Consider the following 13,686-nt stretch of genomic DNA (forward strand, 5'->3'; position numbering starts at 1 on the left):
AGACCAAGACCATCAAAAATGGTCTTAAGACCGGTCTCGAGACCAAGACCAACTTCGAGTAACACAACACTGGTGTCAGGAGCAGGAGGATGGCTCCTAGCGTCAGGAGGATAACTACTTTAGGTTATCCTGAGATGTCGTTGCAAGTTTTTTTTTTATTTCTTCTTCCACAATGCTCCAATTTTCTTTCTTTTTTCTTTTAATGTTATTTCAGCTGTTAACTTTTTGTTTTCTCTGTTATTGTCTCTCCATAGAAGCTACACCTGGTCCGGCATTCTGACTGGCTGTGATTCTTTCCTAGAGGAAGGCATCGGCTGACGTAATGCTGGCATCACCTAATCGTTCTCCCTCTCCTGCTGTGAACTTTTTGCTTTTATGAACATCAAAATAATCCTACATCAGTTCATCAGTTTCTTTTTGTGAAAGTCACAGTACTTTCATTCAGATTGTAAACAAATTTATCTGACCCTGAAGCAAAATGGGAAAATCTTCTGGATTAACATACAAATAAAGCATAGATGGCCTCCAGGTTTATATGTTTCCACATAATTATCAAAGTTAAAGTGTGCTTAGTTTTTTAAGATGGTCGTAAATGACTTCATTATAACTTATCTGTATTGCCTCTAACTCTGAATAGTTGGCCTGAAATGCAGCAGTTCATCTTTTAATAGATGAACTGCCAGAAAGCACACTTTGCTTCCCTTCCCTCCACAGATTCTGTCTCTGGTTTAGGATTGACTTAAACATTTTATTTTATTTTTTTAACAATGGCATGGAATTGTTTTTTGATCTTTTCAAACAAATGCGCCTCACATACATCTGCTGACTTCTCACTTCTAGATGAAGGCTGAAGTAAATCAGAAATGGGACCTTTTTTACTCTTGGAACAAGCTGCCTCAGCACATTGTAGGATAATTTTGTTATTGTCTTTTCCTAATAGTTTTTTCTTTTGCTCTGTATAAGGACTGGGTTTTCATTTTGTATTATGTTATTGTTCTGCTCTATTTTTATTTTTATTACAATTTGGTTTCTAAGTTTTTAGCTGTTTATAATTGTTTTTGTTGTTTATCTTGAAATTGATTAATTATTCAAACAGAACATATCCAGCTGTTCTGTTTATTTGTCTTTTAACTAATGTATTGTTAGTATTGTTCTCCATTTTAGTTGTTTTTAATATGTAGAAATACATTTATTTTTAAAATGTCTTGCCAGAAATAATGGGATAAATTTCCAGAAAATTTGAAAACTTCTAAACCACTGAGTTTCTTTAAATCAAGGCTAAAAACCAATTTGTTTAGACTTCACATATATTAATTCTTTTGAGAGGATTCCTGGACTGATACTCCTGTTGTATCATTCCCTGTTAACACTGGTTGGCTCTTCATTCCTCTTACTGTTTCTGTTGCATTTGGTGGCTCCTGGATCTGTGTTTAGTCTTTCTCCCTGCATAAGGGTCTTTCACCAGCTCAAAATATGACAGCAAGTTTCGGGAATAACACTTTTCAAAAATTCTTGATTTAACATAAAATGAAAATATAATTCTTGCCTACTGAAAAAAATGAATCAGATTTAATGTAGAATTGTGGAATTTACTCATTAAAGCAGAACTACAAATAAATAAACCATAATTTGCTATTTAACTTTAGGAGTGTCTGCCACCAGAGAGCAAGAAGTCACTGGCAGGCATATATTCCCTCAGAGAGGAAATCAGATGAGCAGGTGACTCATTAAGCATGCCTTCTGGTTGGAGTCTTGGCACTGGAAAAGAACATTCGAAGGTTTCCCTCCTCCAGGTGATGACAAGATTGACATTGTGAGCAGTAAAACTGGAAGAAAAGCAGATGAGTGCACATGTGTAGGTCTGACTCCATGCTGATTCCACAGGGAAGACCATCAGGGAAGGGTACTGAACCAATATCTGCATTTATGCTGAACCTACACTGGTTTAGATGTTCTGTTTCTACCCTAGTTTTAATTCTGGATTTTCATTTAAATGACTTTAATAATAGCCTAATGTTTAGTTGTAACTTGTTTGTGTAGGTTTGTGTTTTTCACTACACATTTCAGAACAGAACAAAGGAATCCTCAGATTTTGTTTTACATGTTTTTCTCTAGTTCAGACATGAATTTCCCATGTGAAGTGGATTTAGAGGAGCAGTGCCCGGTGTGTGGAGATAAGGTTTCTGGATACCACTATGGCATCCTCACCTGTGAGAGCTGTAAGGTACTTTAAACCCTACTATAGTATACTTTTTGTTAACCATAACTAATTTCCTACAGCACAAGACCAATATGGAGCAACAAAACTGCTTTCATCAAATTGTTTCTTCTTGGTTCTTAGGGATTTTTCAAAAGAACTGTTCAAAATAACAAGACATATGTCTGTGTGGAAAACCAGCAGTGCAAAATTGATACAAGTAAAAGAAAAAGATGCCCTTTTTGCAGATTTCAGAAGTGCCTTAATGTTGGAATGCGGCTAGAAGGTAAAGTGGGCTTTTTTTTTCTGAATCCAATTGTGTAATGTTAGCTGACTGTGAGTGCAAAAAATGTAATTAATGGAAATATTAACAAAAATGTTTTTTAAGCCACATGCTCAGCTGTAATCTCTCAGGTGAACAAAACAGGTTTAAGGAGATCTGAGACGGAGAAAATGTTCCATTCACTGCAATTATCAGTCCATAACTGTCTCCATAAAGTCTACATGTAAACGTCCAATATGCATTTGGATAGTTGTTGACAATAAATGAAAACAATAAAATATATTTATTTATTTGCACAAAGCTGCTGTTTTTTTCACAGTTTGTTTTACTTGTGAAAAACAAACAGGCTGGATTTGACAGAGCAGCAGGGAGGAGCCTTTTGGTGTCTGTTTTCCTTCAAATTGTGGTATAAAGTTTCAGATTAAAATTAGCATAAATTTGTTATTTTCTACTGCCCATATTTAAATTATTTTTCAAAGAAACTTCAGCATTTCACAGTAACCGCAACAGTTCTGTAATGTTCCTAAAATTTCACACAACTATCCACACCACTATTTCACACAACTATCCCATGATGCCATTACATGGCATCATGGGATAGTTTTAGAAATTAATATGATAAATTAATGGCAAAATGTCTTCTGCCTTAGAAATTACAAAATGTTTTCTTCTGTTTTATCCAACAACAGCATTGGTCTTTTAAATTTATATATATGTTTCCTGCTGTTGTTTCAAAGCAGAAAATACCAAAAGAAATATGTGATTTCTTTAATGTTAGAATTTATCTCATAATCACATGCAAAGTCACCTTAAAACAGACTAATAGATTAATTTTTCCCCCCCATCAGCTGTCCGTGCAGATCGAATGAGAGGAGGCAGAAACAAGTTTGGCCCCATGTACAAGCATGATCGTGCCCTCAAGCAACAGAAAAAGGCTTTGATACAAGCCAGAAGATTGAGAATAGAAAGTAACCAAAAAGATGTTACTTTTACCAGCAACATCCACTCAATTGCTATCCTTCACAACACCAAACTAAATCCAAACCAACTTCCGTCCCAGCCCTGCAACTCACCTGCTGTATTACAGCACCAAATCACCTCTCCGACTAACTGGGCTATGAAGTTAGAGAACTGCAGCAACTCTGTAGAATTGGCAGCCCTTGCTGAAGCAATCATTGGTCCACATCACACATCCTCCCGATCAATTTCTACACAAAGTCCAAGGATACCCCAGCTTGAGATAGAGTTTCTGCACTGTGATCCACATGACCTTCAGCTGCAGAAAAATATCTTTTCTTGCCTGCAGCAGGAGCAAGCCTGCAGGCACAGAGAGCCCAGCACTTTCAGCTCAGTGTATGTGATGGCTGACCAGTTGTTGTGCTCTATTGTGGAGTGGGCTCGTACATCCATCTTCTTTAAGGAACTAAAGGTAAGATCTCTTGATTTTAGTTTTCTGTGTCTTGGTTATATGTTAATCTGAATCTGACAAACATTGTGATATGACTGTTCATGTCAGAATTAGAATGTTTATTTTTGGCTGGAGTTAGAAGGTTAATCATGGGACTCATTCAGATTTGAACTTGACAGCTGTGTTAGTTTTGTCAGCTGTAAAAACAACAGATAACAGTTGTCATATTTCTTTACAGGAACCCTCTGTTTTTTTATTTATTCAACCTCACTGAAAACTTCTGGAGCTCTTCATATTTTTCTTTTGTGCATAGCAGTAGAAACACTGCTATGCACAGACTTGGATGGAGGTCATCCAAGTCTGACCTCACTGCATGTCACACAGTATAAGATACTTGAGAAGAAGCAAACCAGCATTGAAATAAAATATTTTGCTTCAGGAGAAGCCAGAAGTGATTTTAGCAATCAATTATTTTTGAACTGTAATTTATACAACTTTATAGTCTGTTGGACCCTCAGTTGTAAATACCTAAAAAAATGTGATTTTGAAATCAAAAATTTGAATTGTAACTGGAACTGTACGAGATGGCAAAAATCATTATTGTGCAAATTGGAGCATAGACCAAAGTGTGTGGAAGCACACAATGTTTTCTAATTTGATTCCAGATCCTCTGGAACAGAATGAAATGGTCCACATGCTGAAAGACCGCAGGCTGCCTTGGGGATGAGAACAGGATCTCAGGAAGAGAAGTCTTTCGTGTCAGGCATTTTTCTATGGCTAGCCAAGAAGAGAGGGTGAACTCATCCCCCTTCTTAAACCATAATGCCAATACACCAGAACTCTGACATTGGTGGCCCAGCTAGAATGCAAAAAACACAAGAAACCTAAACCCCCACATTCTTTTGATGTTTGAAGATGGCTTTTAGCCATGTGTTTTGTGTTTTGCACTCCCAAAAAATTGTATGTTAATGGAATCTAAAAGCTTCAGGAAAATATTTAGTAATGAAAACCGTAATATTCTGAAACAAAAACAAAAATCAAGGTAGTGAGACTATCTTAGTAGCATTTGCACATCCAATCAAGAATATAATGTCTCCATTTTTTATGTTTTCCTTGATTTTAGTACATTTTTCTGAATTCTGAAATTCAATTTGGAAAAGTCTTTTGGGTTTTTTGACATTTTGATGCTCAAATATTTCATGTAGTCAGAAGTTATCTTAAAAGGTGTCATTGCCAGAAGTAGTGGATCAATCAGATTTTTTTAAAAATCTGAAAATTGAGGGTAAGAGCCTGGTAGACTGTGTAAACAACAAACAAAAGTGGTTTTTGTACTTTGCAACTAGGATAAGAAAAACTAAGGGCTAGATGTTCAAAATAACTGTAGCTAGTAACAGACATAGTATTAACAAATGAATCTCAATGAAAAATAGTTGCTATTTCTCCACCTATCTCTGTGCTTTGACAAATGTGAAAATATAAATAATAAGAAATTATCTGATTATCACAAATCAAGTCATAAACTAGCAAAGTCTTAAGAGAGTCTTAAGAGAGAGATCTGATGTTCAATAAACCACACTTAATTATTTTATTTTTCTTTTCAGTGAAAGTTGTTTTAATTTTTATGAGATTTTTCTGCTTTGCTCTTTTTATGTTAGTCTTAATTCCATTTGATTTTGGCCATGGCCAAAATCAAATGGAATTGATTTTGGGAATCAATTCCCAATTTTTGAAATTGGGAATGTCTGGCCCATGTCTGGCCCATGGTGACAAGTGGGTAACAGTAGAAGCTGCAGAGAAGTTCTGCTTCCTGGTCCAGACTCTGCGTTGTTTATGCTTTGGAAGACTAATACATTTGGCCAGATTCCTAGAAAGATAAGCTGCTTCATCCAAACTGGGATGGATGCCATCTCTCCAGATCAGAAAGGGTTTTCCCCAAAATGTCTGCCATGATCCAGGTAAACCATAACAGGCAATGTTGATCACAACACAGTAAAGAAATTTCTATAGTTGCTCCAGCACTGCTGATCAAACTGGCAAAGGTCGACAGCTTAACTTGACGAGAGAAACAAGCTTTGCATATGTCACTAGTTCTGGTTCATGGTTACTTAGTCATCTTATTCTTACTCCAACTCCAGGAAGACAGCTTAGGAGTCTGGTAAGAGTCTTAAATACTAGTTACTATAGTACATACTTAATATGACAAAAAGTAAAGCAAACAAAATATTCTATTCTATTCTATTCTATTCTATTCTATTCTATTCTATTCTATTCTATTATGTTTTGTAGAAGAGTTGACTCAAGAATTACAAATTAACTAGGAAAATAGATAAATCACAATACTCAACTTGGGCAATTTCAGACAAAATAAGTTCAATCTTAAAAATACACGAGAAATGAACAGGATGCATAATATTCCAATGGTATCAGTTCCTCTTTCTTTCTCCCAAGGTCTCTGACCAGATGAAGTTGCTACACAGCTGCTGGAGTGAGCTGTTGGTTCTGGAGATAATCTCCAGACAGGTACTTTATGGCACTGATGGTGGTCTGCTACTGATCAGTGGGCAGCAGGTGGGTGGGATGAGCCTGATTTTATATCCATTCTGATATAATTTGTTGAAAAATAAATACCAGTGACAAGCTCACATGTATTACTTGTACTTGTACATTATATTCTTGTATTAAGTGTGATCCAAATTAATTTTCTATGAAGTAATTTTATTATGTTATCATATAAACTGACCACAGGTGAAAGGCTGCACTGCACAATATGTCAAGTCTCAAAGTTAAATTGTAAGAACACTGTGCTACTTATGGATATCTCAAAGGAGTGCTTGAACTATAATTTTTGGTCAGCACTCTTCATCCTTTGAATGACAATATTATGTTTGACCAGTTACTGGGCTCCCATTGTGCTTGACTGTTCTCAATTTTGATACTGACTAAAGATGCTAAAGTGTAAGGTGGGAGTATCTTGATGAGAGAAGACAAAAAAAAAGAAAAGAAAACAGAGCAAAATGTAGGTTTATTTTTATAATTGCAATATCAATTTTATTAACATTTGCTCTTTTCTTAATATTGTCCTGCCATAATACAAATGCTTAAAAGAGTAATATGCTAATAAACACAATTATTCTAGTTCAGAGAATGCTTGATCACCATCTTGATGTCAGCAGATGCTTTCTTGGTCCAGGGGGAACTGTCATATGTTGCGTCTCATGCTGGCCCTACTTTAGTCAGCCTGAATCAAAGAGGGACAGAGCTTGTGGAGAAGTTTCGAATGCTGAAGGTAGATCATCAAGAATTTGCCTGCATCAGGTTTCTAATCCTGTTTGCCCCTGGTGAGTGTCCAAGTTGTACCCTTTTGAAGTGTATTAAAGGTTCATTGGTTGTCTATTGATAAGCCACTATGAGATGCAGAAGACTGGTACACAATCTGAGATGAACAAAAACAAGATTTTAACTCAAACAAGCCCATGTTACAGACCACATGACCTGAGGAAAATCAAAGCTAAGAGTTTTTTCTCAAAGATTTCAATAGCTCACCTAAGTCACCCAAATTCTCAGTTTTTCAGAGAGGTACAGTCCTGTTGTCTCTTTGTAGTTTTTTGCTTAGATAAGTTACAGACACTGAAATGTACCTGTTTTCAGGCACTACACTTTCATGTGTTCAAGTTTCTTACACACTAAACAGTTTTAATAAAAGCCTGAAAATAGTTTCTCAGATTGTACTCTTTCTGTCAGATGTCAAGGAGCTTGAAGAACACCGTTTTGTAGAAAGTGTGCAGCAGCAGGTTGAAGGAGCCCTCCTAAAGTACACACTGGCCTCATCATCGCAGTCCTGCAACCGTTTCACTTGTCTGCAACTGTATCTGTCAGAGCTACACTCCCTCAGCATACTAGCTGAAGATTATCTGTACTACAAACATCTGAGTGGTGAGGTGCCCTGCAACAATCTGCTGAATGAGATGCTACACGCCAAATGCTGTTGGACATGAGCTGAATTGTTCTAGAACAACATGCAAGACACGACTGTAAAGTCAAAAATCTACTTTACATTTGTGTAATGAAGCATTTGTGTTTATCCTATTATTTTCAACAAGTTCTGCTTCAATTTTGTTCTGTACTACTGCTGCATCAGTTAAATTAAATTCATTTGATGTACTTGTAGTTTATGTATGTGAATATATATTTGTGGGTAAGCAAATTATCTCTTTCCTTATTAAAATTGATGCTTTTGTGCTGACATAAATTCAGATGTCTGTGTGTTTGGTTTTGTTTTGTGTGTTTGGTTTTAGGACAAATTGTAAAATGATTTTCTGTCATTTTACTATATATTTAATGGAATGTTCTTCTGTACAATCAGCACAAGGCTTCCCATGCCAGTACACCTTTCCAGATAAAAGGAAGCACATATTTCATAAAAAAACTAATGAGGTCACAAATCGTAATGAAGCTGTAAAAACTTTATTTTTTTGTAGTCTATTTTAAAAATATTGCTCCTAAAACTTGAAATTAAAACTTGAAATTAATAATAGGAAGTGTTGTCATACAAAAAAACCTTAGACCTCCCAATTTGTCACGAAAATAAATTCCAATATATTTTATAGAGATTTTATATGACAAATCAGCACAAAACAGTGCAAAAGTGGAAGTAAATAAGTAGAATTTATTTACAAAGTGCTTTTTACAGACATAAAATCACTATGCGCAGTACAATAAAAATCAACCCTAAACTACTAAAAGCATAAAACAAAATTCACAAACACAATACAATCATGACGTAAAAGCCTGGGAAAATAAAACTGTTTTCAGTTGCTTTTTAAAAACATCCACAGTGTGCAAAAACGGAGCGGCAAGGGAAAACTGTTCCACAGCCACTGATTGAAAGAACCATACGAGGAGCAACCAAGAGATCCAGTGTTTGGAACAAAAGCCAAGAGCAGCGGAGAATTTAGTTAAAAATTGTCAAAGATAATCTGGAGTCTGAGCTCTGTACGTCAGCACAAGTACTTTAAGGCAAATTCTAAACTCGACTGGGAGCCAGTGTAGAGAATATAACCAGAGTGATATGACTGAATTTACTGGATTTGGTGAGAAGGCTAGCTGTTGCATTCTGTATTGATTGCAAACATGAAATTGCGGACCTATCCAAGCAGGTAAAAATTAGATTACAGTAGTCCAGACGAGATGACACAAAAGCCTGAATGATTTTCTCTAGGTCAACTCTGGAGACCATATGTGGTATTTTAGAAAATGAAAGAATCAAGAATGGGAAACAGTCTTAATGTGTGACTCAAAGCCACAAAGGACAGGATGTTTGGTATTTAAAGTATTTTATAAATAAAAATCTAAAATCATTATGTGCATTTTGTAACCACCCCTATGAGTCTTTTGTAGAGCTACATTTTAAAGCAATTCAAGTTGCCTCTCTTACAGTCCTGGTGGTATATCTCAGTTTTGTACATCTGGTGACACATTTCTGCTCATTCAGATTGGATGAAGTGCATCTGCGAGCAACCCTTTTCAGTAACACTTTATTTGACGGGGTGTGCATAAGACTGACATGACACTGTCATAAACATGACATAACATCTGTCATGAACATGAACGAGTCTTTATGAATGTCATGAAGTGTCATTCGGTAAATAATGACACTTTTAATGCAAAGTTGCTCTAAAGGTTGCATTAAAAGTCCATTAAAAGTGCCAACTTTGCATGATTTTGTAAATTATGATAACTTAATGCAAAGTTGGCATTTTAATGTCTTAAAACTATGCCTCATTTTATCTTCACTTCCAAATATTGAATAATGATCCTATTTTATTATTACGTCTATTATGTACCTATTAATAGGTACACAATTCATTTTATGTAGCACCAATTCAAGATGAATGTTAACTCAAACATACAGTTTATCAGTAAAAATATACAGTCAGTTCAGTCCAATCTGACAGACTCAAAGTCAGTTAGATATACTCCAGTTTAAGTCAATCAGACTTAGTTTATTATTCAAGTTGTTAAAAAAGTTTTCTGTCTCATAAAACCCAACAGATCGCATCAGCAATCCCTCCTAAGCAAGCATGTAGCAACAGTGGAGAGGCAAAAATCCCCTATAACAGGAAGAAACCTGCAGCAGAAACTGACTCAGTGGGAACAACCATCTCCTGCAGCCCACTGGAGGTTTGAGAAGAGAGAGCATACACACATGAAACACAGAAGCACTGATCCAGGAATACTTACTATGTTAAAGAAAAATAAAATGTTTATGGCAGAAACACAGCTAAACAAATGAGCTTGTCTGTTATAAAATCAAAACAGTAACAACAGTTAGTCTAATTAAAAGCTCCTTCAATTGATTTTGCTAGAATGACAGGGTTACACACAGAGAGGTGGGGAAAAGTACATAATCTATTGAAGAAAGTAAAGTTATTGGTAGCAGTAACTAATTTCCTCCTTCCAAGATGGTGACACAGATGTCAGGATGCATGCCAGATTATGCTTAAAAGAATAAAACAGACAGAACAGATAATAAGTAATTGGAAAGAACAAGAAGAAACTAACAGAGCTGAACAGTGGTCTATATAATTTCACAGGGAGTTGCTAAAGGCAAGTTAAAACAGAGGAAATATGATGTTCCTCTCATATTCATGAGAACTCTTGCTGCTGCATTTTGGATCAGCTGGTGGCTTTTTCCTGCGCTGTCCTTCATCTACCACTGAAAACCCAAACAAAGAGAGGTTGTGATTGTATGTAAAAAAAAAAAAGCTCAAGAAAGCATTGCATGTGCTGACTGAAAAAAATATGAAAATAAAGTTACTGCTTGTTTCATTAAAACATGTTCAAGCTCTAACCAAAATTCTACAAAAACATCTAAACAGTTACTTTCTAAAGCTAATGTCTTAGATTTAGTCAAATTTGAAAATCTCTGCCATCAAATAACTAGTTTTTCGTACAGATGAGTATAAACAATTTTCTACATGCCAACTTTGTAATAAAAAATTAGAAAATCACTTAAATAAATTATTCTCTTTTTAGATTTTTTTTTTATTTTTATTTTTTATTATCACAACCATACTTCTTGACTGAATGAAAATAGTTTTAAATATGGATCTTCCAGACGTGGAATAATTGTGAATAATTTTAGATTTACCTGTAACCACATTGTTTTTGCAAATGTTTAAATAAAACTAGAATGCTGATTAAAAGAACAATGATAACTCTTTTAAAAAGATTAGGCTGAATAGTAAATGTACAGGATTGGAATGCAGCAGAATTGTTCAGTTTTGCTAACTTGTGTATTAAAAAGTTAATTAGAAGGAATTTACATGAATAAATGCTAAACGGTCATGTTAAAGAGCTAAAACCAACAGTTGTGTACAAAAATGTTTATTTGTTCAGCTTACTAATAAGGATAGCTGTTAAGAATATAAAATATAAACATTTCCGAACACTTATGCAACATTTTTTTTACAGCAACAGAACAATGTCATGTGCTTAAGTTATCTGTATTTACAAATAAATAATTCAGCAGTTGTGACTTTAATGTGTATACACACCATACTGCATTTTTAAGTTTCCAGCCAATCAGGCTTTCCAAATCAGAATTTAGTCTTCATCATGAGTTGGTGTGTGTTTATTGCTTAGCTGTAGTGCAGTGGCGCAAAAAGTGGGTATGCAGCGCATGCAACGCATAGGGGCGCTGCACCAGAGGGGGCGTCAAAACCCCGTCTGGATGGGGCGGCGCCCCAATGATGCCTTCCACTTCACCGCGCCCTTACGCTCCTTCACCTCGCGCACATGTAAATGTAAATGTAGCGAGTTTTACCTTTCACGTGCCTTTGTCTCGGGTGGGGGGGCTGGGGGAGTAAACATACCGATAGAGCGACCATATGTTTTCTACGCTCCTTCACCCTTACGTACTTTCCTTTTTTGGTGGGGTAGGGGGGGGGGCGATTTATGTTTTCGCATCCACCTGAATAATATGTAGTTGCGTCCCTGCTGTAGAGTTATATTGGGCAAAAGTTCAGGGATTTATGCCAGAAGAACTATCTTTACACAGCTGTGGAGCATTTTTGGTTTAGTCTCACCGACTTTGTTTTACATAGCAAGTTGGAATCTCGACAAACGTATTTCTGGTAGCTGCCAAGAGCTGTGCAAATAAAAACAACTCCACCAATAAATCTATGCGTCTCCTTGATAAAGGAGCTAATTATCTCGTGCTATCACACTGTCCTTTGTAGCATCATGACCAGATTTGATCGCAGCATTTTTTAACTTTCTTTGGATTGTAGGAGGAAGATATTAAACCTGAAAAACATGTATGAGTAGGGGCAAACATGTTAGTTTCACTGAGAAATGCCTTGGCAGATCCATCCATCCATCCATCCATCCGTCCGTCCGTCCGTCCGTCCGTCCGTCCGTCCGTCCATCCATCCATCCATCCATCCATCAATACAGGTAGCCAGTTCATCACAGGACAACACAGAGACACACAGGACAAACAAAAACATACTTACATACTTGTGTCAAAAAGTAATGTAGATTAATCAATTGAACTAACAGTCATGTTTTTGGATTGTGAGAGATTGAAGAACTTTGATAAAAATGGGCAATCCTCATTCCAAGTCGCAATGTTACATCTTTAAAACAAAAAACAAAAGGTTGCAATGGAAGTGATGAGTCTTTATTTTAATCTAGTAATCTGCTGCAACACGAAGGTCAGCAGACACACTTCCTGTAAGTAAAAGTCTGTGTACATAAAATCCTTGTTATTGGCCACTTAAATCCGACCGATTACATCTCCAAGCAGCTGTTTCCCTTCCCCCAAGCCCAACACCGGCTTAAGTAAAAAGCTTAATCAGTATAATGCACTCTCAATGTTTTCTGGTGGTGCACTATTTCCTAAAACATATTACTAGACCTTGACATCCAGCTGGCATCCAGTTAGCACCTGTGCTGTTCAAGGACATAACATGGCACCAGATTAAAGATATCTGCTTTACCCTGAAGCAAAAGGAAAGCTATGACTTGCTTATCAGGAATTTCCACAAAAAATTATGTACATTTGTGAACATCTTGTTAGAAATTTTCCACATGTTTTATTGTGTACTCAAAATATATAGATTTTGTTGCTGAAAAGAAAAATGGAAGAAAAAAGTGAAATTAAAAAAAGAGCTATGGGAAGCACAGCATATCAAGCTATCAAGGATAATGCCTTTCATCCCCTCTACGGCATGGACGGTCTGAGGAGTAGACATAGTCAAAGATTACTGCAACCCAGACGTGCTAAGGAACACAGCAAGTCTTTTCTGCCTGAGGCTATCAGGGTTTATAATACATACATAATCTCTAGAGCTGTGCGACTTAAATGTTGAATATATATTTAGCAATATATTATATTGCTAAATATACATTATTGTACATTATATGTGTGTCCTTAAGACTTTCACTGCTAATGGCTATTTATTGTTATTTTTCTTATTATTACTTTATTTATTTATTAACTTTATTTTAATTTTTATTGTGTGTTGTGCTTTGACAAATAAAATCCCCCCCACCACCACCACCACATAGGGGATCAATATAAACACATAATACCCAACATCTGTCTTCTGACTTTCATTTTCATTTATTATTGAAGTTAACATTCGATGTGCCATTTTAAATAAAATGCATATTTAAAAGAAGAAGAAGAAGAAGAAGCAGAAGAAGAAGAAGAAGAAGAAGAAGAAGAAGAAGAAGAAGAAGAAGAAGAAGAAGAGCACTTTTGACATTGTTTCAGGGGGTCTCATTTCCCCA

At 36.0% G+C, this 13,686-nt stretch overlaps 1 protein-coding gene across 3 annotated transcripts; it reads left to right on the plus strand.

Annotated features, from left to right (window-relative positions):
- Positions 1 to 1,261: 1,261 nt before the first annotated feature.
- On the plus strand, positions 1,262 to 8,141 carry LOC103132671 (nuclear receptor subfamily 5 group A member 2-like). 3 transcript variants are annotated; one of them, XM_016667518.1, is made up of 7 exons: positions 1,262 to 1,903; positions 2,116 to 2,219; positions 2,342 to 2,483; positions 3,329 to 3,909; positions 6,337 to 6,456; positions 7,079 to 7,226; positions 7,630 to 8,141. In XM_016667518.1, exons 2-7 carry the CDS (start codon positions 2,196 to 2,198, stop codon positions 7,881 to 7,883), a joined length of 1,269 nt encoding a protein of 422 aa, XP_016523004.1. In that variant the 5' UTR covers positions 1,262 to 1,903; positions 2,116 to 2,195; the 3' UTR covers positions 7,884 to 8,141. The 3 variants fall into 3 exon arrangements, with proteins under 3 accessions (XP_016523004.1, XP_016523003.1, XP_007544529.1); XM_016667517.1 differs by having other exon boundaries at positions 2,121 to 2,224; XM_007544467.2 differs by having other exon boundaries at positions 1,263 to 1,903; positions 2,116 to 2,224.
- Positions 8,142 to 13,686: the final 5,545 nt, after the last annotated feature.

This window comes from Poecilia formosa, unplaced genomic scaffold (assembly GCF_000485575.1).
Source record: "Poecilia formosa unplaced genomic scaffold, Poecilia_formosa-5.1.2 Scaffold1203, whole genome shotgun sequence".
NCBI classification, from domain to species: Eukaryota; Metazoa; Chordata; class Actinopteri; order Cyprinodontiformes; family Poeciliidae; genus Poecilia; species Poecilia formosa.

Bases quoted from the DNA above. Each gene is read 5' to 3' on its own strand.
- LOC103132671 (XM_016667517.1), top strand. From the start codon at position 1,852: ATGTGTAGGTCTGACTCCATGCTGATTCCACAGGGAAGACCATCAGGG. The intron at 2,484-3,328 runs GTAAAGTGGGCT...CCCCCCCATCAG, and splicing joins TGTTGGAATGCGGCTAGAAG to CTGTCCGTGCAGATCGAATG. The intron at 3,910-6,336 runs GTAAGATCTCTT...CTTTCTCCCAAG, and splicing joins TCTTCTTTAAGGAACTAAAG to GTCTCTGACCAGATGAAGTT.